General features: G+C 38.3%; 4 protein-coding genes, 1 long non-coding RNA gene and 1 other non-coding gene across 11 annotated transcripts; 2 read left to right on the top strand and 4 right to left on the bottom strand.

The window, feature by feature from the left end:
- Window positions 1-828: 828 nt before the first annotated feature.
- On the bottom strand, window positions 829-915 carry TRNAY-GUA. Its single transcript is given in 2 exon segments — window positions 829-864; window positions 879-915. It is a non-coding gene; the product is annotated as a tRNA-Tyr (tRNA).
- Window positions 916-1433: 518 nt separating this feature from the next.
- Window positions 1434-5651, top strand: LOC100115545 (histone acetyltransferase KAT8). The gene is made up of 7 exons (XM_031925646.2): window positions 1434-2350; window positions 3368-3627; window positions 3720-3810; window positions 3884-4011; window positions 4095-4325; window positions 4398-4642; window positions 4719-5651. Exons 1-7 carry the CDS (start codon window positions 2044-2046, stop codon window positions 4936-4938), a joined length of 1482 nt encoding a protein of 493 aa, XP_031781506.1. The 5' UTR covers window positions 1434-2043; the 3' UTR covers window positions 4939-5651.
- LOC100115584 (D-aspartate oxidase) lies at window positions 4451-7790 on the bottom strand. The gene is made up of 6 exons (XM_031925647.2): window positions 7257-7790; window positions 6625-6742; window positions 6408-6553; window positions 6180-6336; window positions 5822-6106; window positions 4451-5590 (listed from the first exon to the last, which is right to left on the bottom strand). The coding sequence occupies exons 1-6, from the start codon at window positions 7442-7444 to the stop codon at window positions 5489-5491; spliced, it is 996 nt and encodes a 331-aa protein (XP_031781507.1). The 5' UTR covers window positions 7445-7790; the 3' UTR covers window positions 4451-5488.
- LOC107980897 lies at window positions 7483-9616 on the top strand. Of its 2 annotated transcripts, XR_004226979.2 has the most exons (3): window positions 7483-7592; window positions 8204-8740; window positions 8816-9616. It is a non-coding gene; the product is annotated as an uncharacterized LOC107980897 (long non-coding RNA). The 2 variants fall into 2 exon arrangements; XR_001728985.3 differs by lacking the exon at window positions 7483-7592 and having other exon boundaries at window positions 7840-8740.
- On the bottom strand, window positions 9199-22301 carry LOC100678255 (serine/arginine repetitive matrix protein 2). Of its 5 annotated transcripts, XM_031925643.2 has the most exons (20): window positions 21972-22181; window positions 21496-21880; window positions 20763-21050; window positions 20625-20693; window positions 20416-20542; window positions 19242-20330; window positions 18882-19148; window positions 18219-18619; window positions 15836-18133; window positions 15267-15754; window positions 14957-15185; window positions 14339-14869; window positions 14100-14259; window positions 13518-14006; window positions 13005-13430; window positions 12771-12927; window positions 12127-12565; window positions 11385-11958; window positions 10939-11299; window positions 9199-10860 (listed from the first exon to the last, which is right to left on the bottom strand). In XM_031925643.2, the coding sequence occupies exons 2-20, from the start codon at window positions 21500-21502 to the stop codon at window positions 10513-10515; spliced, it is 8748 nt and encodes a 2915-aa protein (XP_031781503.1). In that variant the 5' UTR covers window positions 21503-21880; window positions 21972-22181; the 3' UTR covers window positions 9199-10512. The 5 variants fall into 5 exon arrangements, with proteins under 5 accessions (XP_031781503.1, XP_031781500.1, XP_031781502.1 ...); XM_031925640.2 differs by having other exon boundaries at window positions 14339-15185; window positions 21972-22301; XM_031925642.2 differs by having other exon boundaries at window positions 11385-11940; window positions 14339-15185.
- Window positions 22302-22992: 691 nt separating this feature from the next.
- On the bottom strand, window positions 22993-24250 carry LOC100115672 (alpha- and gamma-adaptin-binding protein p34-like). The gene is made up of 6 exons (XM_001600275.6): window positions 24166-24250; window positions 23910-24073; window positions 23717-23831; window positions 23474-23632; window positions 23260-23385; window positions 22993-23171 (listed from the first exon to the last, which is right to left on the bottom strand). The coding sequence occupies exons 1-6, from the start codon at window positions 24248-24250 to the stop codon at window positions 22993-22995; spliced, it is 828 nt and encodes a 275-aa protein (XP_001600325.1).
- Window positions 24251-24491: the final 241 nt, after the last annotated feature.

Raw genomic sequence — 24491 nt, 5'->3', positions numbered from 1 at the left:
ATGGGTTTAATTTTGCAATTACATCGGCGGCAGTTTAGAATTGATTGATATCCGTGTTTTATTATCGATTTGTTTGCAATGTTATTGAGGTTAAAAAGTTTGAGTGCGCAAACAGAGCCTGTTTACATTATTATTTTATCTTTGCCGGCTGTTAACCAAACACGGATATATAGTCTGTAAAATATTCGCGTTATGTTATATTCACTCATGTTTTACTCGTGTACATTAGATATCAACAATATATTGCATTTAAATAAACGAAAATAATGCACACATATGTAGGAAGCAAATATCATCGTTGGCATTAATAAAATAACTTTTAATAATTGGAACATTATATCCTGCCTAAATTATTCAAACTCGTTTACGGATATACGATAACGAATTCGCTTTGAATAATTATGTTGTAAAAATAAAAGCAAACGAGATTTGCGCTTTTATAATTTTCTTTGACTTTGAATTTCTTTCAGCTCATTTATGAGTAAAATAAAATTTATTCACAAAATTTTTATCAGACGCCGCTGCTGTCATTTCTTTTCTTCAATACCATTTCAAAGTTTATAATAAAATACATAGTATATGCTTTTACAACAAATTTCTAAATAGTTGAGTAAACATTGCTTTATGCGTCGAAGCTATGCATGAAAAAAAAACAGCCTTTCATAACTGTTCCGCTCTATAGCATTACCCACCTCCTATAGCAGTAGTACACTATTTCACAATAAAAAATAAAAAAAGCACAACACAAAGCCATCTTACAAAATAACCATTGAATCCTATAAAAATGTCGTTAACCAACGATTGAAAAAAAATAAGAAAAAAAAGTATTCCTTCGAGCCGGATTTGAACCAGCGACCTATGGATTCCTGATAAACCAACTACAGTCCACCGCTCTACCAACTGAGCTATCGAAGGTCTTGACTGTCGCTGGTGAAGAACGCGCTAATAAACCGGTTTGCTCGGCTCGCCTTTTCTTTCATAGCAATTTATGCACGCGACTCCCATACAAATTATCCTCGCGCCATCGCTCATCAATTCAAGGTTAAACAGCGCGAGATACGATCACATCGAACCGCGTTATTCCAAACTACGTCGCACTCGCCGTTTATAATATCGTTAGTCATGCGCGGCTATAAAGCGTTTAAAAATAGATCCTACATTAGCTTACCGAAGGCGCGACTTTTTCGAGAACTCCTGGAGCAACGTGTTAACCGCGACATTTTTAAAAAATCGTTAGGTTATGTTCGTCCAGGACATAAACAAAGAGACGTCAGTCAAAGAGATATTATCCCACCGCTCGACAGACAGTCGGTCTCGACTCGGGGAAGTCTCGAGACCTTCCTGGAAATGTCGCGAAGCCGCGACACTTGCTGTCTCTCGATTAACCTTGACGGATCCCTTCGAGAAAGAGCCACCGCGAGAGAGCGAGAGCAGTAGACCAGTCTAACCTCAACAAAAGCAAAATACCATGGAAAGCCACTCACCTTGTAAAATTTGAGTTGGTTGTTGTCACTGGTCAAACGACGTTCCCGTCAAATCTTCGACTCCTTCAGTCCTCTGGCATGGCTTGCTGTTCCATAAATCATCGCCGATCATCCCAACTCGCGACGCACTGATAGCACATCACACAAAGTGGTATCACTAGTACACAGAGCAAGTCTTTACTGCGCGACGGTCCTAACTTTTCCAGCGAACTGTACGCGAGACATCGGACTGATCGGACACTTCCCAAATAAACAGCGCGTGTCGGCCACCTAACGGCCGCCGAGCGAAGCGCCATGGCGCTCACGAAAATATGGCGGGAACGCGCGGCGTCACGACTCGCGTATAATACCGACCGAGAGATTCGCGCCGGCTCGTCTGGCTCGTCAGTCTATTCGCGAATCTCGGCCGCGCCAGACGGCGTCTCGCGCAAGCACTCTTACTCCGTTCCGCTTTGTACGCACCGTACGCTCGTAGCCCCACACGCACGTACAACACAAGCTCAACCGAGAGAGAACAGTGTCCGAAGCTCCGATTCCCGGGCGCAGGCGTGTGCGGGAAATGGCTGAGCAACCCGAGCCTCACCATCACCACCATCTTCGGGGCAAGGATCAGCCTACCTCGCCGCAGCAGGCTAACAGCGGCGGCGTCAAGCAAGACAGCAGCGGCGCCACTACCGGGACGAGCGCCAACAACGCGCCGACGACGACGACGACCGCGACTACTACGACTACTACGACGACGTCGTCGACGATGCACTCGAACGGTGGAGGCAAGGGCTCGGGCGACGACGCCGACAGCCTCGAGGAGTTGCCGCTCGATGTCGGCGAACACTACCTCGTGCGCAGATCCGCAGACGGCACCTGGCGTGAGTCCGATTACAGTGATAATTGTGTATATTGTGTGCGACGCGAGTCAGGCGGTTATGTACATTCCGTGCGCGACACGGTGTTTTGATCGTATGTAGTGACACGAAGCTGAAGCGATATGTACCGCGCGTTGGCTCATCGAGCGAACGGAGCAACGTATTTTTTTCGGAGCAGACTGTCGCACGCCGGTGACTCTCGCCGCGGCGATTTATTATTTTGAATATCCAAATAGCGCTTTTTAGGTCGACGAATAATCGAGATGTGTATACCACGTGTTAGACGGAACGCAGCAGAGGGGGAACGTTTGGAGCATCATCGTCGCTCTGTGATCTATGATAGATATAGACTGTACACCGCATGAGAGCCTTTTTTTGTCGACTACTCCCCTCCACTTGTCGCGCGGCTTTATATGTATATTCGTGAACTTGTGCAGGAGGACGGTTTTTATAATGCTCGGCGATCTTCGAGCGCTTTCGCTGCAGTTCGTGGGTTCCGTGCTTGATGCGTTTTTAGTTTTTCACTCGACACGCCATAAAAGAAGTTTGAACGGACTATTAATTGCCGTGTAGTCTGCTGCTGGGGAATTTAGATTTTGAAAGCGATTCAAATGTTGTGAGGGTTGAGGGTTTTGTAAATACAACAAATAGTGTAAGTCTTTTGTTAACTAAAGCTTGATTTTTGTCTAACAATGCTAAGAAAATATTCAAGGTTTCTGACAAACTGGTGTTATATTATTCTGCTAAATATTATGCATGCAGAAGTGAATATAATGTTTCAGGTGACCTTGTTTCACCTGAAGCATTAAATGTACAGTTGTAGTTAAATGAGTCTTTAATGTATCACTAATGACACTTTTTAATATAAGTTATGCATTTCATTGATGCATCAATACAAAAAAATACTGTTAGGAGAATTTTTTATGTTCTCACCATAGAGCCTAAATGCAACTAAAAAAGTTGTTTTAATCTTAACTTGTATTTGAGACCCTTATTTTAGTTTTTTCATTATTTTTATAGATCCTGCTGAAATCATCCAAACTCGATTTAATGAAATCGAAAGCTTTTATGAATATTACGTTCACTACGAAGGCTACAATAGAAGATTGGATGAGTGGGTACCCAGAGACAGAATCATGTGTAGCAGGTTCGATATGAGTGAACGTACTTGGAAGAACGGGGACAGGAACCAGAGTATGGATTTGCTGGCTGATTCATCGGATAGAAAGATTACTAGGAATCAAAAGAGAAGACACGATGAAATTAATCATGTACAAAAGGTATGTTCGATTGTTTCAACTATACCTTTTTTCTTCTGAAGTTAGCATAAAAAAACTGATGATTTGACTATGTTTCATTCTAATTAATAAAGACATATGCTGAAATGGATCCAACTACTGCTGCATTAGAAAAAGAGCACGAAGCCATCACAAAAGTAAAATACATCGACAAGATACAAATAGGTGAATATTAATAATAGCCATGTACAATTATGTTTCTAAAGCACTAATGTCTAACTAAATATTTTTACTTCAGGAAAGTATGAAATAGATACTTGGTACTTCAGCCCTTATCCAGAAGAATATGGAAAACAACCAAAACTTTGGATCTGTGAATATTGCCTTAAATATATGAGATTAGAGAAAACATACAGATACCACATGGTAATTGATACTTGCTCACGATGATCATTTTAAAAAATTGATATCCAGAATCCATATCATATAAACTTGCATATCATTTTCAGAGTGAATGCACACATAGACAACCTCTTGGAAAAGAAATTTACCGAAAAGGAACGCTTAGTATTTGGGAAGTCGACGGCAAAGAACATAAAATTTACTGCCAGAATCTTTGTCTTCTAGCAAAATTATTTTTAGATCACAAGACGCTATACTTCGATGTTGAACCTTTTCTTTTTTATATTTTATGTGAAGTTGACAAACATGGAGCCCATCTCGTCGGTTACTTTTCAAAGGTATACAAAAATGAAATAACGTGCAGCAGTTTTATTAGTTTTATTAAATTACCAATTATGTAAACGTTTCAGGAAAAAGAATCGCCTGATGGTAACAATGTTGCATGTATTTTAACACTACCTCCATTTCAAAGACAAGGATATGGCAAACTTCTAATAGCCTTTAGTTATGAGCTTAGTAGAATTGAGCAAACGGTCGGAAGTCCAGAAAAACCGTTAAGTGATTTAGGAAAGCTGTCTTATCGAAGTTACTGGAGTTGGATACTTTTAGAAATTCTGAGGGATTTTAGGGGTACATTGAGTATTAAAGATTTAAGGTAAGATATCAATTAAACGATTGGCTTGGTTATTCTATTGATATTTTGAATAATGCAAAATATTTTCTTTTTACAGTCAAATGACTAGTATATCGCAAACCGACATCATTTCAACTTTGCAAAGTATGAACATGGTTAAGTACTGGAAAGGTCAACACGTTATATGCGTCACACCCAAGTTAGTAGATGAACACATCAAAAGTAGCCAGTACAAGAGGCCAAGACTCACAGTAGACAGTTCAGCTCTGAGATGGGGTGCGCCACCTCGAAAGAATGTGAAGCCTGGCAAGAAATAATGGGGCCACATCTCGGTCACTCAAGAAACTTTATATTTATTTCTCGATTCAACCATTCCTGATAACTTGTACGTACAGCATACAAGTTCCTTGGCTCTATTAGGATGTCTTGAAGTTCAATTATCCGTACTTTATGTTCATCGATTTCACTGTACAATTATACGTGCAACGTTTTAGTGCAGAGACGTAAGAGAAACCGTGATATACAATAGTTTTATTCGAAAAATCAAATTAAAATAGTGCTTGCTGTGAACAAACGACAATCAACAACGCGAAAACCGTCATTGAGCAGTATTAGCCGCATTAAGTGATTCATTTTGAATGTGAAGTAAAAAACGAAATAAAGCGAATTTTTTAAGATTCGTTTTTATTTTTACTTCTTATCCAAGTGAACAATGTATGATTTATTATTAAACTGTACATTTTGTAATTTATATCTTAAATTAACAATTAATTTTTTTATTATCCTCGTATACTTAGTTTATACAAAAAACTGTAAATAGGAGTATGAGAGTTAAGGAAAATCTCATTGAAAATACTGCACTCATAATTATGCTAATCTGTGAGCATCTTTAGCTAATTCAACAGCGTATTTAGAAGTGCCTGGTGCTGTACATATACCGTAGCCGCTGTGTCCATAATTGTGAATAACCTTTTTTTTATAAAAAAAAAAAGAAAAGTAAACATTAAAGTGATTATTTTGTACTTCATAATACGCTTTGATCGTGCCTCCAGTACAATAGTGTAATACAATTAATTTTTGCAGTATCATTAGCTTCTAATGTTCACTGAGTTTGCTTTGTACTAGTAAAAACTGTTTTTGAGCGATTATTACACTATTGTACAGAGGTACTGATGTACTTGGAATCATTTTTAAATTTACCGTAGCACTGTGAAGTCCATCCTGAATTTTCTCTGTACCTGATCGGATGCCTCCTTCTCTGTGAGGTCTAATTCCGTTCTTGTGAATCACTGTCTCTGCTTTCGTTAATGACGGAACCAATTTCTCACAGCGTTCGCGTATCGCGGCAGCTTGATGTCTGCAGATACTAACATCATAAGATCCATATTCTCGGTTACCGCCCAACGTAATAAGCCCGTCGGGACCGGGGATAATGTAGGTATTAAGGTCAGCGTAAAAGAATGTCTTGATCCAGGGTGCTTTGGCCTGAAGTATTTAATGTTCTGTTAGTGTTATACTTCTCGTGCGTAACAACGTTGATGTCAATATTAAAACTTACTTTAATAATTTGGCCGCTGATGGGAACCATGTACCTGTCTTGACAAAGTCTCTTTGCACCAAGTCCTGTGCAGTTAATGATGATGTCGTAGTCCTTGGCAAGTTCTTTCAGAGACTCAACTCGTCGCGTTACCAAATTCACACCGTTCGCAGCCAATCTGTATAGAATTATTAAGTATGAATTCTTAAATTTTATGTACTTGTGACTTTTAAAAAACCGCTCGCGAACCTTTTCCGTACCCAAGGGAGATAAAAGGTGGGATGCGTCAACAGAGTTGACGTGAACATTCCGTACTTCCATCCGCCTTCTACCAGTTGCAGTTCTTCCTCGGTACATTTTCTGTAAATTGGAACTAGCTCTTCCATGAAGGGATTCTAAAATCGACAAAATGAATAAGTACCAGCGTGAAAAATTTCTCATCTAAATGAATACGTGAAACACAAACCTTCTCGAATGGATTGTTTGAATACATGTAGCCAGAGAGGTTGGTGACACCGGCGATAGCGGCATCGGGCGAGCGGTTGATCGCATCGTAGTACTCGTACGAATCCGACACCCATTTTCTATAACATTGTATATCAACCAAGATTAATTAATTTAACAATATAATAACCATGATATTTGAACGATATTAACAATCAATAAAAATAAAAAAAGAAATATAAATTGAAGATTAAAATATGTATGTACTATTTCGGTATCTTTTATTGGTAACTTACTGAACAAACAAAGTTAAAAGATATTCTTGAACACTTGCAAGCAATTATATCGATGTCATATGCGTTATCTCGGTGAATCCCCTGATCTACAATCTAGACTCGGCGATGTGAAACACAATAGTATCAGTTTTATCGCAGATATAAAAATTTTCTCAAGTAAAAAAAACGTAAAAGAAGAGCATCTATACATATGTGCGGACAAATTTAATTTCACAAGATACTCGTAAAATTACGCAGCATCACGGGAGGTAATAACAATTTGCGAATCCTGCGCAATAAGCTTGGATCGCCATTTTACCTCCCGCGGTACTACTTATCAGCTGGGCGTTTCGAGAAATTACAAACAATCGCAAATTACCTTGTTATCTCTTCGGTAGGACCGGTGTAATTGGCCCCTATCCGGAAAATTCCCGGCGCTATATGACTGGTGGTCTCGTCGAAGGTCTCGGCTATTACGTCGAGTTTTGCGCTATTGCGCAGTTCATTCTGCAAATGAACAGCCGTCGTCAGACCAACGCAACCTCCGCCCAGTACTGCAATTTTCATTATCACGAAAGTATTTGAGACTTTAAATTCCACTGTACAGCGCACAGCTGTTCGATTCGGTGTCTCGCGACGGATTGACGAGAATACGATGCGATAGGAGCGGCTGATGCGCTGCTTGTTATTCGCTGGCACGAATCTAGCTTATCTCGTTAGTCCAGTAAAATTAGCTTTGAAATCGAAATGCGATAGAAATGGCTGCATTTTGGTTATTAGGTAAATCGAGGTCGAAAAAGACGATTCTGAAATTTGCAGCTTCCTAGGTCAACGGGTTCTATGCGAAAACAGTGTGCAAAAATTGCGAGATAATAAATAAAAAAGAAATTACCTAAATGTAGAAGGAGGGGGAGGCGCATCTGGTACAGGGCTTGGTACGCGTCGCGCCTCCCCCTCCTTCTACATTTAGGTAATTTCTTTTTTATTTATTATCTCGGAACTTTGCACTCATCGAAATCGATTTAAAAATCGATTCCAATGCAAAATTGAACGCTCTTTCGACTGGTGCAGGTCATTTTACTGTACGTTAAGCCGTTTTCGAGATATAAGCAAAATTAATTTTTGCACACTGTTTTCGCATAGAACCCGTTGACCTAGGAAGCTGCAAATTTCAGAATCGTCTTTTTCGACCTCGATTTACCTAATAACCAAAATGCAGCCATTTCTATCGCATTTCGATTTCAAGGCTAATTTTACTGGACTACGTGAGTCATGTTACTTGTCAGCATTAGCGCTTACTGTGATCTGTGATTGACCGATACCTAGCATTGTTACTGTCACGTGGAAGTGATTTGACTCGTTTGACTATATCTGCAGCGTTGTACACAAGTTTTCCTGATACATGCGCATCACGGAGCCGTTGAACTATATCGATCCAATTTGATAGAGAAAACCATAAGTATGAGGAAAAGTACGTTGACAATTTTAAGTTTGAAATAAACATTGAGATACGTTAATAAATCTAATGCACGTGATCGCTAGTCAAGCATGTCAAGATTTTGCTGTCTGGAGTACCTGCGGTTGAACACAATATAAATTGTATCATCTGCAATCAGTATTAATGTAGGTATATTATCACGCGCGCATAAAATTGCGTTCATCAATTACATTTCCCGCGATCTTTACATAACTAATATCTCGAAAATAAAAACGATGAAAAACTCGAGATGATTAATTTACTGAAAAATTCGAGAATGGTTGACATAGAAGAGCAACTTGACATTATTGCGAGATGTTGCCTCACATAGAGAAACGACAATTCTACATTTCTAAGTATAGTTTAGAGCATAAATACTTTCAAATGTATGGAAAGATTTGGATAATCAGAGATTAAATTCCATTTTCATTTTAAACATTAAAGATAAATTAATTTTACAGAAATTTTCTGCAAAACTGACGAGAAATAAGGATGAAAACAGTTCCTTCTTTTAAATTGACTTTATTAGTAAGATAATATTGTTAATATATGCACACGTCTAGTGAAACTTCTTATCAAAGGCACAGAAAATTGATCTTCATTATTATATGATTATTATAGATTGCAACTTGCTTTTTTCAAGGAAAACAATTTCGATTACAGACTATGGCTAAAATAGCTTTTAATATTACTTGATGAATTACAAACTGATTTGCAGGTTTATGTATGCAAATGCTTTACAAATATTTGCCATATAAAATAGCAAACTAGTGTTTTTACTTATATGCTACTAATTAATGAATGGGATGTGCAAAAATTGTTAAACCTTTAGTAGGGATTTAGCAGAAGAAGACATTATTATTAACAATTTCAAACACTAATATTTACATGTAATACAACTACGTAAAATATAATTCTAGTTCGGCTTTTCTTGCGTTCAATGCAAAGTTCTGTACATTGATTGCATCTAGCTCTACAATCTATTTATAAAAAAAATTAATCATTGTTAATGTCTAGGTGAGGATCAATAATTTACAAAGCTTAAAAAATGTTTATAAACAAAAAGTCAAAGGCGACTTTATTTTTCTATATTTACACGGTTAATTATTTTATTTTGCATAAAAATTATGCTGCTCCGTTTTTTTGCCGTTATTAAACAGTTACAATTTTGTTATGAAATCTAACTAATGTATGAGAAATCAAATGACCGATAAAGAATCAATAATAGCAACAAACAAAATACAAGGCTTGTATTGACGTATTGCATGGTAAATAAAACCTATCTTTCAAGCCTCACTATATTTTTCATTGAGAAATGTTTAACATAACAAGATTAAAGATCGTACAAACATTTTTCACTCAATCTATCCCATGTTGCTTGTATTCTATATCGCTTGAGAATAATACTACTGTTCCATCCTATGAAAATAGGCCTATTTACAAGAAATCACTCGTATATATTCTAAGTCATACTAATTACGGTATCATTTTCAACGTTCTCCTATGATTTTGTCGAGAATACTTACGCTGTGTACACGGAGAAAATATGTTTAAACCCTTTAATGCAATAAAGTTGCATGTGCAGAATAGAAAAAAACCTGCCACACTTGTTAATGCAGCAACATCGATTAAATTTCTAATTTTTTTTTAAATTATGCAAATTAAAATTCACATGCATGTTGATTGCGATAAGTTTCAAATACGCTAAAATTTTTTATATATTTTTTTTCACGCTAGATGCAAGTCTTTTGATGAAAAAAGTATCTATATAATCATAAATAATTGTCTAATAGAAGTTATTTTCACCAAAAATTATCTCTGTATTTCATACAGACGCTAATTTCTCGAGTCAGATAATCATTCGTCTACGTAAAAATCATTTTCTCCGCGTACTCGGTAATTTACCTAGTAGCAAACACGATAAACAATATTAATAATAAAATTAACAATCAGGAATATTGAAAAATCACGTAGCACTCCACAACTCTTTAAAAATATTATCATGCTTGAACTTTCGAAGCAAAATTACCACTCTCTTTACTTATCAATAGATATTGATCAACTAGAAAGATTGTGAAAACCATAGCAAGAGTGTGTATAGTTTTTCAATTTTCCTACAAATCATAGCAGTATTTAGAAAATTAAACTCAAGATCAGCCTAAGCTTTGCTGCAGGGTTGAATAGAATAGTTGAGTGGCGGAGGTGGTACAAGTAACGGTAGTGGCGTTGGAGGTGCCTGAGCTGGCGGCAGCGACGAAACGCTAACCGAGGAAGTTGAGCTTACGGCGGTCGTAGACGCAACCGCCGTAGTTGTGGCACCAGTCCGTGCACTGTTTGCTGCCGTTGTCGTACCGAATGTTGACAGGTAACTTGGCCATAGGTGCGGAGGTGGTGGTGAGCCAGGAGGTGGCGGTGGAGGTGAACGGTCGTCCATTTCATCCGAGTCGTCAAGTATTGATGTGGGAAGAGGAGTAACCTTTGGCTTCTTTAATTTAATGATCTTTACCTATTCAAGTTGGAGAAAATCGTTATCATGGATTCTTGTCACCGATATATTTTGATAAGTATGTATTAATTTTCTCACCTTAACCTTCTTCTTGGTCTTTGGTGGCTTGGTACGCTTTTGCTTCCTTCTCATTTTTCTAGCGCGTAATTTTTTCGAGATATCAAGCGTTAATTCTGATGGAAGATTTGATGTTGGAGGCGGAGGAGATGGCATATCGCCTTCACCACCACTAGGACTCGTCCCCTCTCCTGGCTTGATTCCATCAGCAAATTGTACAGATTTTTTCATCCTTATTTTTTCAAAAAGTTTCAGAGCCATCGATGTCGACAATTTAGCTTCTTCCTCTTTTTCCATCGAAGCTTTTTGCTCTTCACTCTCTCTTGCTTCAGCCTCTAATTTTTCCAAATCGCTTAGTATTCCATTCGTCATGGATAGATTTCTAAGCATGAAAAAGTTCATTGATAATAAATAAAATACTTCGAGTACAAATAAAATAGAATTAATGAAAATAAAAAAAAACTTACCCAAAGCCCGGCAAAATAAGTATACCCTTGGCAGGCGGCGGTGGAATCGCAGCAACACTGGCCTCTTCGTTCTTAACAACTAACTCTTTGCTCTCTTCTTCATTTTCTTCGTCTGCATCAAACTCTTCATTTTCCTCTTCGTCTTCCTGCTCTTCCTGTTCTTGCTGTTCTTGCTCCTCCTCTTCATCGTCTTCCTCATCTCCATCATCTTCTTCCTCATCTTCTGCTATTGCAGCCCCTGTTTCTGCTTCCTCGCTTGGCGTAGATGCTACGGGACTCTTGGATTCCTCGGTTTCGTTATCCTCGTTTGTGTCGTTCTCATCTTTAGCAGTGAGTTTCGCGAGGATGTCGCCAGGTTTACCAAAGATGTTGGTGCTTATGCCAGAGGAACTTGAGCTATCTGCGTTGACCTTGCTTTTACCAAGGATCTTCTCGGTACGACGCTTAGCTCGCTCGAACCTTCGACGTTCTTTCTCTTTCCGTTTTAACTCGCGTAGACGCTTGCGTTCTTCTTTTTCGACTCGCCGGGCTTCAAGAATCGCTTCGTAATTATAGACTGGTTGTACGATAGGTTCTGTTAATAATGGTCCCAGATTGATTATTTATCATTGATCGTTTTAAATTATGTTAAATGTAAATATCATCAAGATGTTTAAAGAGAGTATCACAAATGACAATGAAAATACAACAAATTTTAACACAAAACCTTGTTTAGTTAAAAGTCTCAAAACGCATAACTTACCGGGTGGAGCTGGTTTGGGTTTAGGCACTGGTGCCGTAATTATTGGACTAGCTACAGCAATTTGCGGTGGCGGCACAGTAATAGGTACAATTGGCTTAACGATTGGAGGTATCTGAGCCACCGAAGTTGGTAGAGGCGAAGCTCCAGCCAAAAGAGCGGGAGATGCGTTCGGTTGCGGGGGAGGTACTGAAGGCGTATAACGTACACCCAATGGAGGAGCTGTGACGGTAGACTGCTGCTGAGTCGGGGTTGCTGCCCACTCGATTGTCGTTGCTGGTACAACCTGCAGTACGTTACCAATACGTAATATCTGGCTGGCCGGAGTCGCAGGTGGCGATGGATGTGGTGGGTACTCTGTTGGAACAACCTGCAGCACATTGCCCACCTGGAATAAAGTATGGTTTGGGCTCTTGAGATGTTGACGAATGGTAGTTTCTTTCTAAAATAGTAATGAAAGATTGGAGCACTGTGAGTGTGATGTCTTTGTTTGCAATACCCTTTGATAGTTTACTCAAAATCAGATATGATTCCTACTATAATATTTTACATCCGCAGTCAAAGTGCTCTCTATTCACACTAACGATTTTCGTGTTTTAAAAATACTTGAAATAATAAAACTACGCAAACATATGGTGAATCATTACCTGTAAAACTGTTGGCGGTTGCCTAACGAAATGTCCATGATGTTGGCCTGGCGGTAAGTGTTGATAACCGGAAGCATTGAAACCGGGAGAATTAAAACTCGTGGATACAGAAGGTTCAGGAGGCGTCTGTTTCTTAATTCCTAATTCTAACTCAAGCCTGCAAAACACATTAAATTACAGTATACAATAAAAAATGGAACCTCCCCGATCAATACGTATTTTCGTATATCTCACCTGTCATCGAGGGACAATCTTTTGGGTGAATCAGTGGATTCATCGGCAATTTTGGGATACGTTAGATTTCTGCCTTGATAAAACGTGTTGTATTCCGGTTCGTTCTCATTCTCGTTAGGATACCGATACCTCGACTGAGGCTCGTTGACTCCCGCTGCAGGAGCTGGAGCACGATTGACCAGGGGTGGTGGCAAGAGCATGTCGTCTTGAGACTCGCCTGTCAACTGGATGATAGCGTCCATACGCCGTGTTCTGTCAACTGTCGGTCTTACAGGAGTTACGCAGGATGCCGATGAAGGCTCAACCGGACGAGGTAAGGGAAGAATAGGCGCGGGTCGATTAATTCCCTCACCGATACGACGGATTTCTTCTTCTAGACGATCTTTCTCGTCGATGGGATAACGATTCCGAACTGGAGAGAAAGATCTGAACGAAAATAGATGATCATGATCAATGAGCTAATTATTTGAAATGAGTCAAGTTTAATAACGTAATAATCGAAAATGAAATTACCTGGACCGCCGAGATTTGTCCAAAGGCCTTGACTCGTGATTCCTGAATCTCGACCTGGAAGTGGATCGACTTCTCGATCGCGACCTTGACCTAGACCTCGTCAGTGACCTCGACCACGATCTGGACCGTGAACGCGAACGAAGTCTTGATCTTGGCGGCGGCGAACGTCTCGAAGAGCGTGGTGGTGACTTTCTTAGTGGGGGTAGTTTATCACGACGTGACAAAGGTGTGCTTCCGCTTAACGAATCTGGTGAGCGACTGTCCCTTCTATCCCTCCTATCATACGATTTACTGGACCTTTCTCTGCTTCTAGGTCTGGCACTTGAACCTGGGCGTGAATGGCTTTTAGAGTCCCTATCTGAACCATCGTCCCAGCCTCGTCCTTTATTCTCATAGCTATATTCGTTAGGGTAAGGATTTACAGGAAACTTATCGTCCGGGTGGTCTGAGTGTCGCCAAGATTTAGGTGTGTCTTGATCGATTCGCGACCTACGTGTTAATAATTCAAGTTAAGATATTAATTTTACAAATAATTTGTAAGAAAACGTCAAATTTATCAAAATTGAAATGATTATGACTTACCTGTTGCTCCCTCGACCCTTGTCACCTTCGTAATTTCTTTCCCGAAGAATTTCCATAGGATCGTAAGGTTTGTCACGGTTTTTATCTTGCTCCAAGTTATCGTCGTACCTCCTCTTGTTACGATCACTCTTACTCGATTGTGGAGTTTTCTTGGAAGTATCTAAGCAGCAAGAAGATAAATTAGTTATAAACCTAACGCTGATTAACAATCATGCAGATTTACATAAATTAATTATTACCTCGATGCGCAGAGCTCTTGACAGGACTTCGTTTGTCTCTCTTACCGTGTGGCACTTTAGACCGATCGTCCCTTCTTCTAGGACTCCTGCTTCTGCTTCTACTTCTACTCAGGCTGGCAGTTCGACTAGTACTTTCACTCTTGATGGCTTCCTTGGTATCCCAATTGCTCGTCGGGCTTCTCCTCGAACCTTTACTTTGGTATTCCTTCTTTTGCTTGTCTTCCTTGATGTCTTTTTCGACGCTTCTCCGCTTTCCGCTCTCGCGATCTTTTCTACTCGGACTCTTTCTCTTGACGCTCGATGGCGTAGGCGACTTGGAACTCACGCTCCTCGGCTGCACAATCTCCGTCTTGGGTGTGTCGACAACCGCAGCTTGGGGCAATTCATCCATGTTGCAGATTTTTTTCTTGAACGTTTCAGGTAAACTTGTGTTCGTTGGTGCGACGGCATTGACTTGGCGCGTTAGCACCTGCTTTGGCACCAGCTTGAGTGACACCTTGGACTTCTCTTCAGCGGGAGCGACCGGTTCGACTGATTGTTTATTGTTAAGTTTTTTCAGAATATTGCTTTCAAAATTTATACTCTCCATGTCAAGGAATATGTCTCTGTAAGAGCTACCTGATGCCTCGATTTTAGAATCGATTTCAGCGAGAGGAGGTATACCAAATTCCGAGGCTTCCTCTATCTGCGGCTGCTTGCTGCTTTCCCAGCTAGCAAGTGGGTCCGGCTTCTTTTCTTCTTTGACTCTCTTCGATGATGATGCAGCGTCTTTGGATTTTGATAGAGAGGCGTTCGCTTCTTCTTTAGCCTTAAGGTATGCTTCCGTTTTCTGTTCCTTCGCAGCAGCCTACGTAATCATCAGTTAATACAATTAGCAAATCACATTATATTTTGCAAAAAACATAAAATTTTATTTGGCGATACGTACGATTTCCGTCTCTTTTGGCGGTTCCAAATCTAGCGTATCTTTTACTTCAAAAGACTTAAAATCATCCAAACTCTTCATGATGTTTGAATCCGCATTTAACGCTCTCTCCAATGCAGCGATCTCTTCCATCTTCCGCCTCAAAGTCTCAGGTGAGTCTACGATGTCATCATCCTTCGGCGGTGTATAGCGTAGCGATGAGGATGCGTTGACCTTAACCACCTCATCTTTGACTCTCGCGCTCACCGCCTCTAGCAGTGGACTATTAAAAGTCGTCTCCTCGGCTTTGATTATATCCAGTGAGCCAAGTTTACTGTCTGGCCAAATGTTGCTCTCGACCTCCCACATGACTGGCGGCGCGTGCTCGAATTCCTCTGACTGACTTTCTACGTCCCAACGACTCTTGCGACGGTTTGCGGCTTCTTGCCGCGCTTTGTCTTCAACAGTAGATTCTGTTGACTCGGTTACCTTACTGATAATCTTTTTGGCTACTTATTATAGAGAATATTAATATAGTTGTTTGGATTTTATACAGTTGAACACATTTTTATAAAAATAATCTATAGACATACCTTCGGATTCACTGACTACTTTTTCCTTGTTCTCCACAGGCGGTTTTTTCTCCAGAGATAACGAAAGTTCTTCTCGCTCAGCGTTCTCTTGTTCGTCTTCCCAAATTCTGATAGTGCTTACTCGCTTGTCTTTCTTTTTCTTGCCGTCCTTCTTAATATCGAACTCAACAGGTACGTATGTATCCGTTTGCTCATCATACCTGAAGCTCTTATCCACCTTTTTCGTCTTGGTCGTTTCCTTCTTCATAGGCAAGGTAGCCCTAGGATTCGGCATCGCATCGAGGCTGTCTACCTCCCACTCGTTAGCGAAAATAGATTCTCGCTTTTCGACGACTTGTTCAAGTTGGGTAAGTGAGAGGACGTTTAACGAGTCGAAATCCGTATCGTGCCAGTCTATCGCAGATTTTTTTCCAGCACTTTCAACAACGCTAGTACTGGTAGTGGCAAACTTTTGAGGCTCCTCTTCAACAACTGTAGGTGCGGGTTTAGCCGCGCGTTGTTGACAACCACCCTCTTTTTCCCATTCGGCTTCGAATTCTTGCTGACTTTCCCGCTTTACTTCTTTATCCTTCTTCTTTTTCTTGCTCTTCTTGCTTTCGGTTACTTCATCTGCTTTAGTTTCTTCAAATTCCTTGTTAGCAACTTCCTTTTCTTTTTCTTGACTCTTGGAACTCTTGCTGGATTCATTCTTATCCTCGCTGGGCTTCTCCTTTTTTCTCGAAGACTCATTAGATTTCGTCTCTTCTTGCACCGGCTCTTTTTCAGCCTCTTTAGCAATCTGCCTCGGCAAACTTTCCCTCTCCCATTCTGAGTAGATATCCTCACTTGCATGCCTATTTCTACTATCGGTAATAACAGGGCTCTTGGTAAGCTTTATCTGATCAACCTCGCCCTTTTTCTGATTGGCAAGTTTCTCCGGTTCAACCACAGCATCCGCCTGTTTGTTTTTACTTGGTTTTTTCGTCTCCTCCTTCATTTTTGTAGCTTTTTGATGTTTACCCTCACTTTTCTCCGACTTGCTCTTGGTCTTTTCACCTCCATCGCTGCTGTTCTGGGACTGCTGCTTGCTTAACTTGTTCTTCTTCTTCTTTTTTAACTTCAACTTCCTCGATCTCTTCTTTGGCGGCTTGGCATCCGAGTCGCTACTACTGGAATCTGTACTCGCCTTCCTTCTGCGCTTACGTTTAAGCTTCTTGCTGAGTTTCTTCGAGCGCTTGCGCTTCTTACGTTTTCTATCGGCCTTCTTGCGCTTCTTTTTACGCAGTTCCTCTGAGCTTGAGGAATCGCTCGAGCTGCTATCGCTGCTCTCAGACTCACTGGTCGATGCTTTACGCGGACGCTTTCGTCTACGCTTGCGACGTTTGCTACTCTGTTTAGCATCTTCAGAGTCGGAACTTGAGGACGAGCTTGAATCGCTGCTCCAGCTCTCGCGACGCTTACGCCTCTTCTTGCTAGTGTTCAGCTTGGTCGGCGCTTCAGCAGTTGTTTCAGATGTTTCCCCTTCGCTTAGTTTCTCTTCTTTAATCTTCACATTTTCCCAATCACTGGGAATCGAACGAGAGTCTTCTTCGTCGGCTTCAGATGATTCGTAATCTGCCTCAAATTCTTCACTATTCTGTTTTTGCTTTTGCTGAGGTGCTTGTGGTTCTGGTGTTGGTTGTGATTGGGGTGTTGGCTTATCAACAACTTTTTCGGATTCTTTCACTGGTTCACTGACCTTAACCTTCTCTGTATTCTTGATCGAGGGCTTTGCCAAAATCGGTGACTTCGACAATTTCATGATCTCTTTACTAGGTTTTTCAGTAGCCGGCGATGGTACCTTATCGAGCTTTAAACCACCAGGAGGTTCCTTAGCAAGTTTTGCCTCCAAGCTAAATTCATAGAAACTCGCTGGCTCCGCAGACTCAGTAGACTGTTTACCATCACTGCTACTAACCATTTTTATGAATTGCTCGTACTCCGAGACGAGTTTGTCGTCGCCAGACTCCTCTACCTGCGCTAGTTGCTTTTGCTGCTGGTTTTCAGGTGTTGCAGGTTTTGCTTTAACTGGCTTCTCGATCGACGGTTCTTTAGGTTCTGGCTCCGTATGTGATTTCTTTCCCTTGTCTTTATGATGATGATGATGATGATGATGATGTTTATCCTCACGACTGCGATGCTTCTCGTGATACTTGTTCTTTTCTTCCTTGTGCTTTTTGTGGGATGGCGATCTATCTTTCTTCTTTGGAGATGGTGAGTGATTGTGTTTAGACTTGGACTTATGCTTGTATTTGGATTTCGGAGGTTGTTCATCGATGTCTGTAGATAAATAATGGAGTTAATAACAATTGACGATCGATACGTCGAGCAAAATATGACCAAGATGATTTAATTCAAAACTTACGTGGTTCGACGGAAGATTGCTTTGATTCCTTGGAATAAGACTTGGGTTGCGGCTGTGGCTGGATGATCGGTTGAGGCTCTAGTTGAGGTTTTACCGATATCTGGGGAGAAGTTTGCTTCGGTACTGGTTGAGGTTGAACCTGCAGTGGTAACTTTTCAAGCTCAAGCTCCGATTCGGAAACCGATTTATCGACGTGGACTCCGTCCTTGGTTAAAATAATGTCCTCGGGAGACTTTTCGAAAACGTTGTCATCATCGCTTAGCTCGTTTTCACTATCCCATTTCGAACGAGGAAACGATGGCACATCGACCGAAGTCCTTATAGATATTGATTTCGAGGGATCCATGGTTTTGTACCATAGCCTTTCATGATGTCCTTCTTCGCGTTCTGACGTTATTATTCTACAAACATGAATCATGAATATAAATGTTCGCTGTTGCACGAACGTAAAAATTACGAATGCAAAACGAATCTGATTTTGCAAATGGTTTATAAGCAAACATTTTTTATGGGCGAAAAACTATTTGATACAGTACGAAACATATTTAAGGGACAAGTGAATTATTCATGAATCATGAGCTGATCTATTCAGTCTATTCAGCTATACACAGCTAACTCGCGCGAGTTTAGTATATCTACCGCAGATAATAAAAAAGTGCTAACCTTATTTGCGTGGCCTCACATATATCTTCCATTTTTTCTCGTCGATTAGGCGATACCATACTCAAGATATGCTGTCGGTCAAAGTACGTCGGATATCTAGGATTTTCACAGAATAGCAAGAAAGGTTTAGTTTTGGTCGACTTGATTGTCTCCGGTGGATATTCCTTAGGCCCGTTCTGACCTTCGGCAATAAAGGCAAATCGATGTTGTCGCTCATCGGAAAGCATTAGCATTTGTTGAAGATACTGATTGTAATCTTGTGCTGATCTGTCAATACATTTTTTTCCATGAAAAATTACAAAAGTACAAGATCAATCTAGTTTTTAAAATGTTTATAATATTTAAGCGGTGAATACGAACCTTTGTTTACCCATCTTGTCACCGTTGTCGTTTCTTCTAATGTACCCCACGTCATCAATAAAAAATCCGTATCGCCGAAATTCCCTCCAATTACGACATTTCAGCAACTCTTTTTCTCTCATTTCTCGTATCTTGTCCTTTTCTCTTTCACGTTCTCTATGAACTTTCATCCTAGGCTCTTCCCGTTTATCTTTCAAATCGATCCTGTCTAATTTATTGTCCTTGGAATTTGATCGCTTGAGAATAACATCGTCCCGTTTCATTTTGCCGGATTCATCGCGATCGTCTTCTCTTTTCAAATCAATTTTTGATTCATCGCATTTTCTCGTTTCGAGTTTAGCATCATCTCTTTTTGGCTTATCCGGCTTTGTATCCTCTTTCTTACCAGACTCAGATTTCGAATCTTTTCTCTGCCTCTCCGATTTGGGTTCTTCTCTCTTTTCCAACTCAGACTTAGCATTCTCACGTTTGTTTTGTTCGTTCTTGAGCTCTTCTTTACCCCTATCTGACTTGGAATCCTCATTTTTGCTAGTCTCCAATTTTTCATGTTTGTCATTCCTATCTGCTTTTTCCGCCTTTTCATGCCTATCGTGTTTTGATTTGTCAGTTTTCATAATTTCAGACGATTTTGATTCCATTCTACTATCTTCTTTAAATTCATCGTTTTTAAATTCTTCACTTTTACCATCGTTGATTAGTTCCTTCATGCTTTGTGATACAGAATCAACCCTCTTATTATTTCTCTCAGTTGGATCTTGTTTTTTATCCTTATCCTTGCTATTCAAATCTTCATTTTGTTTACTAGAGCTCGATTTAAAATCTTCTACTTTTTTCTCATCATTTTTAGTTTCGACAGATTTTAAATCATCTTTTTTATGTTTATCACATGATTTAGAATCTTCTTTATGTTTTGATTCATCTTGCTTATGCCTTGAATCATCTTTTCGGTCTCTATCTTTTTTATCAGACTTTTCTTTTTTATCTTTATGTTTACTTTTACTGCTACGCTCATCTTCTGGGGATGATTTTCGACTAGGTCGCTGCCGTGATTTACTACGAGATCTTCTATCTCGACTATGCCTCCTTTCCCTAAATTGAAAAAAATAATAATAATTTATAAAATACAGAAGTAAATCGATCAATTCATATTTTTAAATAAATAATATGCATTTACCTATCACTTCTCCTTCTATACGAAGATCCTGATCTCCTTGAAAAACGCTCTTCACTCTTCCTTTCTCTACTTTCCTCTCTAATTCTTCTTGCATGTAATGCATTTTTTATGTTTAAATCTCTTGCCTCTGAAATTATTAAAACAGAATTGAATTAGAATAGAATTTGTTAACTACAAACTGTAATTTAAAAGTAATATATTTATAGTACCTTGGGCAGCTAATCTACTTTGATTTTCTTCTCTTACAATTTCTTCTATTGCCAAAATTTTTTCTTGCCCTATAAACAAATTTTTTTTAGAAATAATGTTGAAATAAACTTATGGTAAACACAATAAATGTAACTTACTTTTGACTTTATCGCCCTTAGTTTTTAGTTTGTGTACTTTTGGCATAGTATTGAATTTATTGGCAAAAGCCATTAATCTTTTCTTTGCCTGAAGTTTTCCAAGTACTGGTTTCCATATTTTTGGACTTTCAGTCTTGACAGAATCACTACTGGCTTCTCCTTTAGAGCTATCTGGTGTTGCGGGAGTTTCAATATCTTCCAACTTAACCTGATCCATAGGTGGTGGATCCTGGATTTCTGAACTCTCCATTTTGAGTAATGGTTCTGGTTCACTTATTTCAGTGGCCTCTTAAAAAGAAAACGAATGATTATTATTTTATTCTTTACTTGGGTATTAGTTGTGTAACATCAAACTGTTGAATGATCTTTACATGTTGTCTACTTCACATTGTAAGATAAAGCCGATAGTACTTTCTTGTTGAATTTATTATCCAATGTGTATGTATACTATACAGTATTATAAAATTTAATCAAAATCAAATACTTAAGTGTAAATCAAATCAAATAATCAAATGTATTCAAAGTTCAAATGTTTTTAAAAAAGTAGCTACAACTTTTTCAAAACAAATGACAAACTAGAAAACCTTTGTAATTTATATCAAATACCAGTTCATACAATATAATTCTGTTGTCGTTTTATTATCAAATGACAATTATAAAACTTTACATTACTCTAACACATTAGCAAAGGTATAAAGGTTAAAAATAGACACAAGCAAGTAGGTAAACTTACCTTGCATTTTGTCGTTGGCACTTGTTCTCAATTCTTTGCTGGTCTTAAAATTATCAAAATCATTGTAAGAAACACTTGAACTTAGCCGTAATCATCTAAACTTAAATAATCTCCAAGAAATTCCAAACTGAATCCATATATAACAATATTAATCTACTGTTTTGGTAGATTAGTAGCTGTTATTTCATTGCATTTCGTGCAAACTTCTAACTAATCGTTCAGCTCAACTTTAAAGCTTCAACAAGCTTATAAGAACACTCGATGAAGGTAACAGGGTTTAATTTTCAGAAAAACATAACCTATGCACTGATCTACCACAACTGACACTTGCACACGACGGCAACGTATCCAGGATATACGTGGAGGTTCCTAGCACGCGGTGGTTCTGCAAATAATCGAAGAATTGATTGATTATTGGCGAGAAATGAGCAGGCCAAGAAGGTCTCCCTCCAAAATTTTTAGAAGCCGATTTTTACCTTCTGCTGAGCTAGTTGACTCAGGAAGACGACTTCAGAACTATGCGAGCTAGAATCCTGGCTAGCTGCATACTTTTTCGCCCCTTCGATTGTGTACTTTATTACGTATCAACAATTTTATTCCAAAATTTCGACCGTAACCTGTCTGATCCGTGTGCATTGCCTCGAAGTTCGTAGGATAGGAGTCGTATGATATATACAACGCGACAGACATTTTACTTTTCATCTGCCGAAAGTTAGGCGGCAGATGTGACAACTAAAAACTTTTGGTTTTGATAATTGAGCTGAAATTGTTAACAATTAGACGAGTTTATGATTTTTGTGAAAAGCTCTGATTTTTTTTTTGTTCTTTAATAATTAGTAAGTTTAGTTAATATTCAATTAAGTTTGATTGCGCGCCATTTTTATAAGAATATAAAAAGTTGAGAAGAATTTAAGGTTATGCGGGATTCTAGTTGGTAGTACTGATGAAAAATGGTCAAGTTTTCAATTTTATTTTTATACATAAAAAAAAAATTAAAATATTATTAGAATAATGTGCCTATTATAATTTTATGTTAACGATTGCGATTGCATTGAATTTCAAATAACATGATTGCCCGATATATATGGTATGTACACCTTTTATTCTATAGGTATATCAATATACATTCTCAAGACATTAATAAATATTGCAATTAAGTGATATGCGTCAAAATATAATGAAGTTGATTCATGCATACACTTTAAAAAATGATAATTGAATTTTTTACACCAGCATTTTTCGTAAATAATCTAAATACAATTCAATAATCAAGTCAAGATAATGATTTTTATAATTATCTAGTGTTCTGAACTGAATGTTGGAAATAGAAAATGATCCAAGTTTTCATTCAATATAAATTACATCAATAATACTTGTTTTTATTATTTGACATATTACAAACAAATAAACGTGACCATTTTTTTAATGCCACAATAAAAACTTGAATCAATTTGAATCACCACATATGACTTGTAATTATTTTGCAATCTGTAGAATTTAATCTATATCATCAACTTCAGATGGATCTCCACCTATAGCTTTCCAAAATGCCGTGACTAATTGTTCTGCTGCAACTCTCCTTTGATTTGATGGCATAGAAGCTGCATGCTCTTTCATTGCTCTTAAATGACTAAATAATTCACCAAAATCTGCTCCTTCGTTGTTCATAATTCCATCTATAAAGAAATTGAAAATCAAGTATTCATCCATAAATATTCTATTAAATCAAAATAATTATCATTAATCTTATGTAATAATGCATACCTAATACACTCTCCATTTGTAAACGCTCTGAAATATCCTGTGCGTTATTTATCCTCACATTCTCCAGTTGATCCCCAACTTCATTAACTTCAGGTTCAGGCTCTTGAATAGTGGTTTTTCTTGAATCTATAAATAATTTGATAACATTCATGAGTTAGATTAAATTCTGTAAATAATGTTAGCTTTCTTGTTACAACATGGTAATAATAGCAACCTTTCAGATTAATATTTGGCCACATATGAGTCTCTAGAGCTTCAATAATACGATCTATTCCATATTTACTTTGATCCTCTTCAAGGTCCATAATATCTTGAGGATCTGAATGCTCAAGTTCAATGAGTTCAAACTTTCTAAGTGCACACCATTCTATAACTGAAATTGAACATTTATTTGTGAAAAATGTTTTTACTATGTAGATCGATTTTATTGTATATTATATAAAATTATTTAGCTTACCTTTTTCTCTTACGGCAGTGTTAGGAATAGAATTGCAAACTAGCAGTAGAATTTCTGCTTCTGATTGTGCAAGTAAAGGTAAAACTTGTTCTTCTACAAGATGTAATGCATCTTCCTAAAATGTTTATTAAATATTACAAAAAGTGTTTAATTTATTTTCACGCAGATAATCCTAGACAAAAGCAGATTTTACTGTTTCTAATTCGTAATAAAATATCATAGCTTCATAATTTGTAGGATCTATTGATAAATTTTTGGTTGTACACAGTAGTATTTGAGCTGTATAATACTTGTTATCAATATCTAACAAATGATGTTCAATATCAGCTTGCTGTGATAAATACTTTGCTCCCATATCTAAGACAAACAAATTTCAATTTTTCATCTATTATTTATTAATTATTATAAGTTTGGAGTACAAATATTCATCATATTTCATTTATACATACTGTTTGCAATTTCTTTAGCTTTTTCATTTTGTAAGCTTGTAATCAATACACGGGGTAAATCCATGTCTGTGCTTGTGTCCTCCATAGTTTATGCACTAATTATTTAGAAATAAATTATTTGCCACTGAGCTGCTGCAACAACCTCTCATTTGGAATTGTCAGAATTTATAGGTTACTTTTTCATTGTATACAAACATGCATGGTAGTATAGCTTATATGTATTATTCACACAGCCATTTTCTGAATGGTCTATATAGGTATATATGTATATGTATATAGGATATACCGCACAAGTTCCATAAATGCACGGCTGTACCTTATCAATT

This window comes from Nasonia vitripennis (assembly GCF_009193385.2).
Source record: "Nasonia vitripennis strain AsymCx chromosome 3 unlocalized genomic scaffold, Nvit_psr_1.1 chr3_random0004, whole genome shotgun sequence".
Taxonomy (NCBI): domain Eukaryota; kingdom Metazoa; phylum Arthropoda; class Insecta; order Hymenoptera; family Pteromalidae; genus Nasonia; species Nasonia vitripennis.
This window is presented reverse-complemented; position numbering and strand designations above follow the sequence as displayed.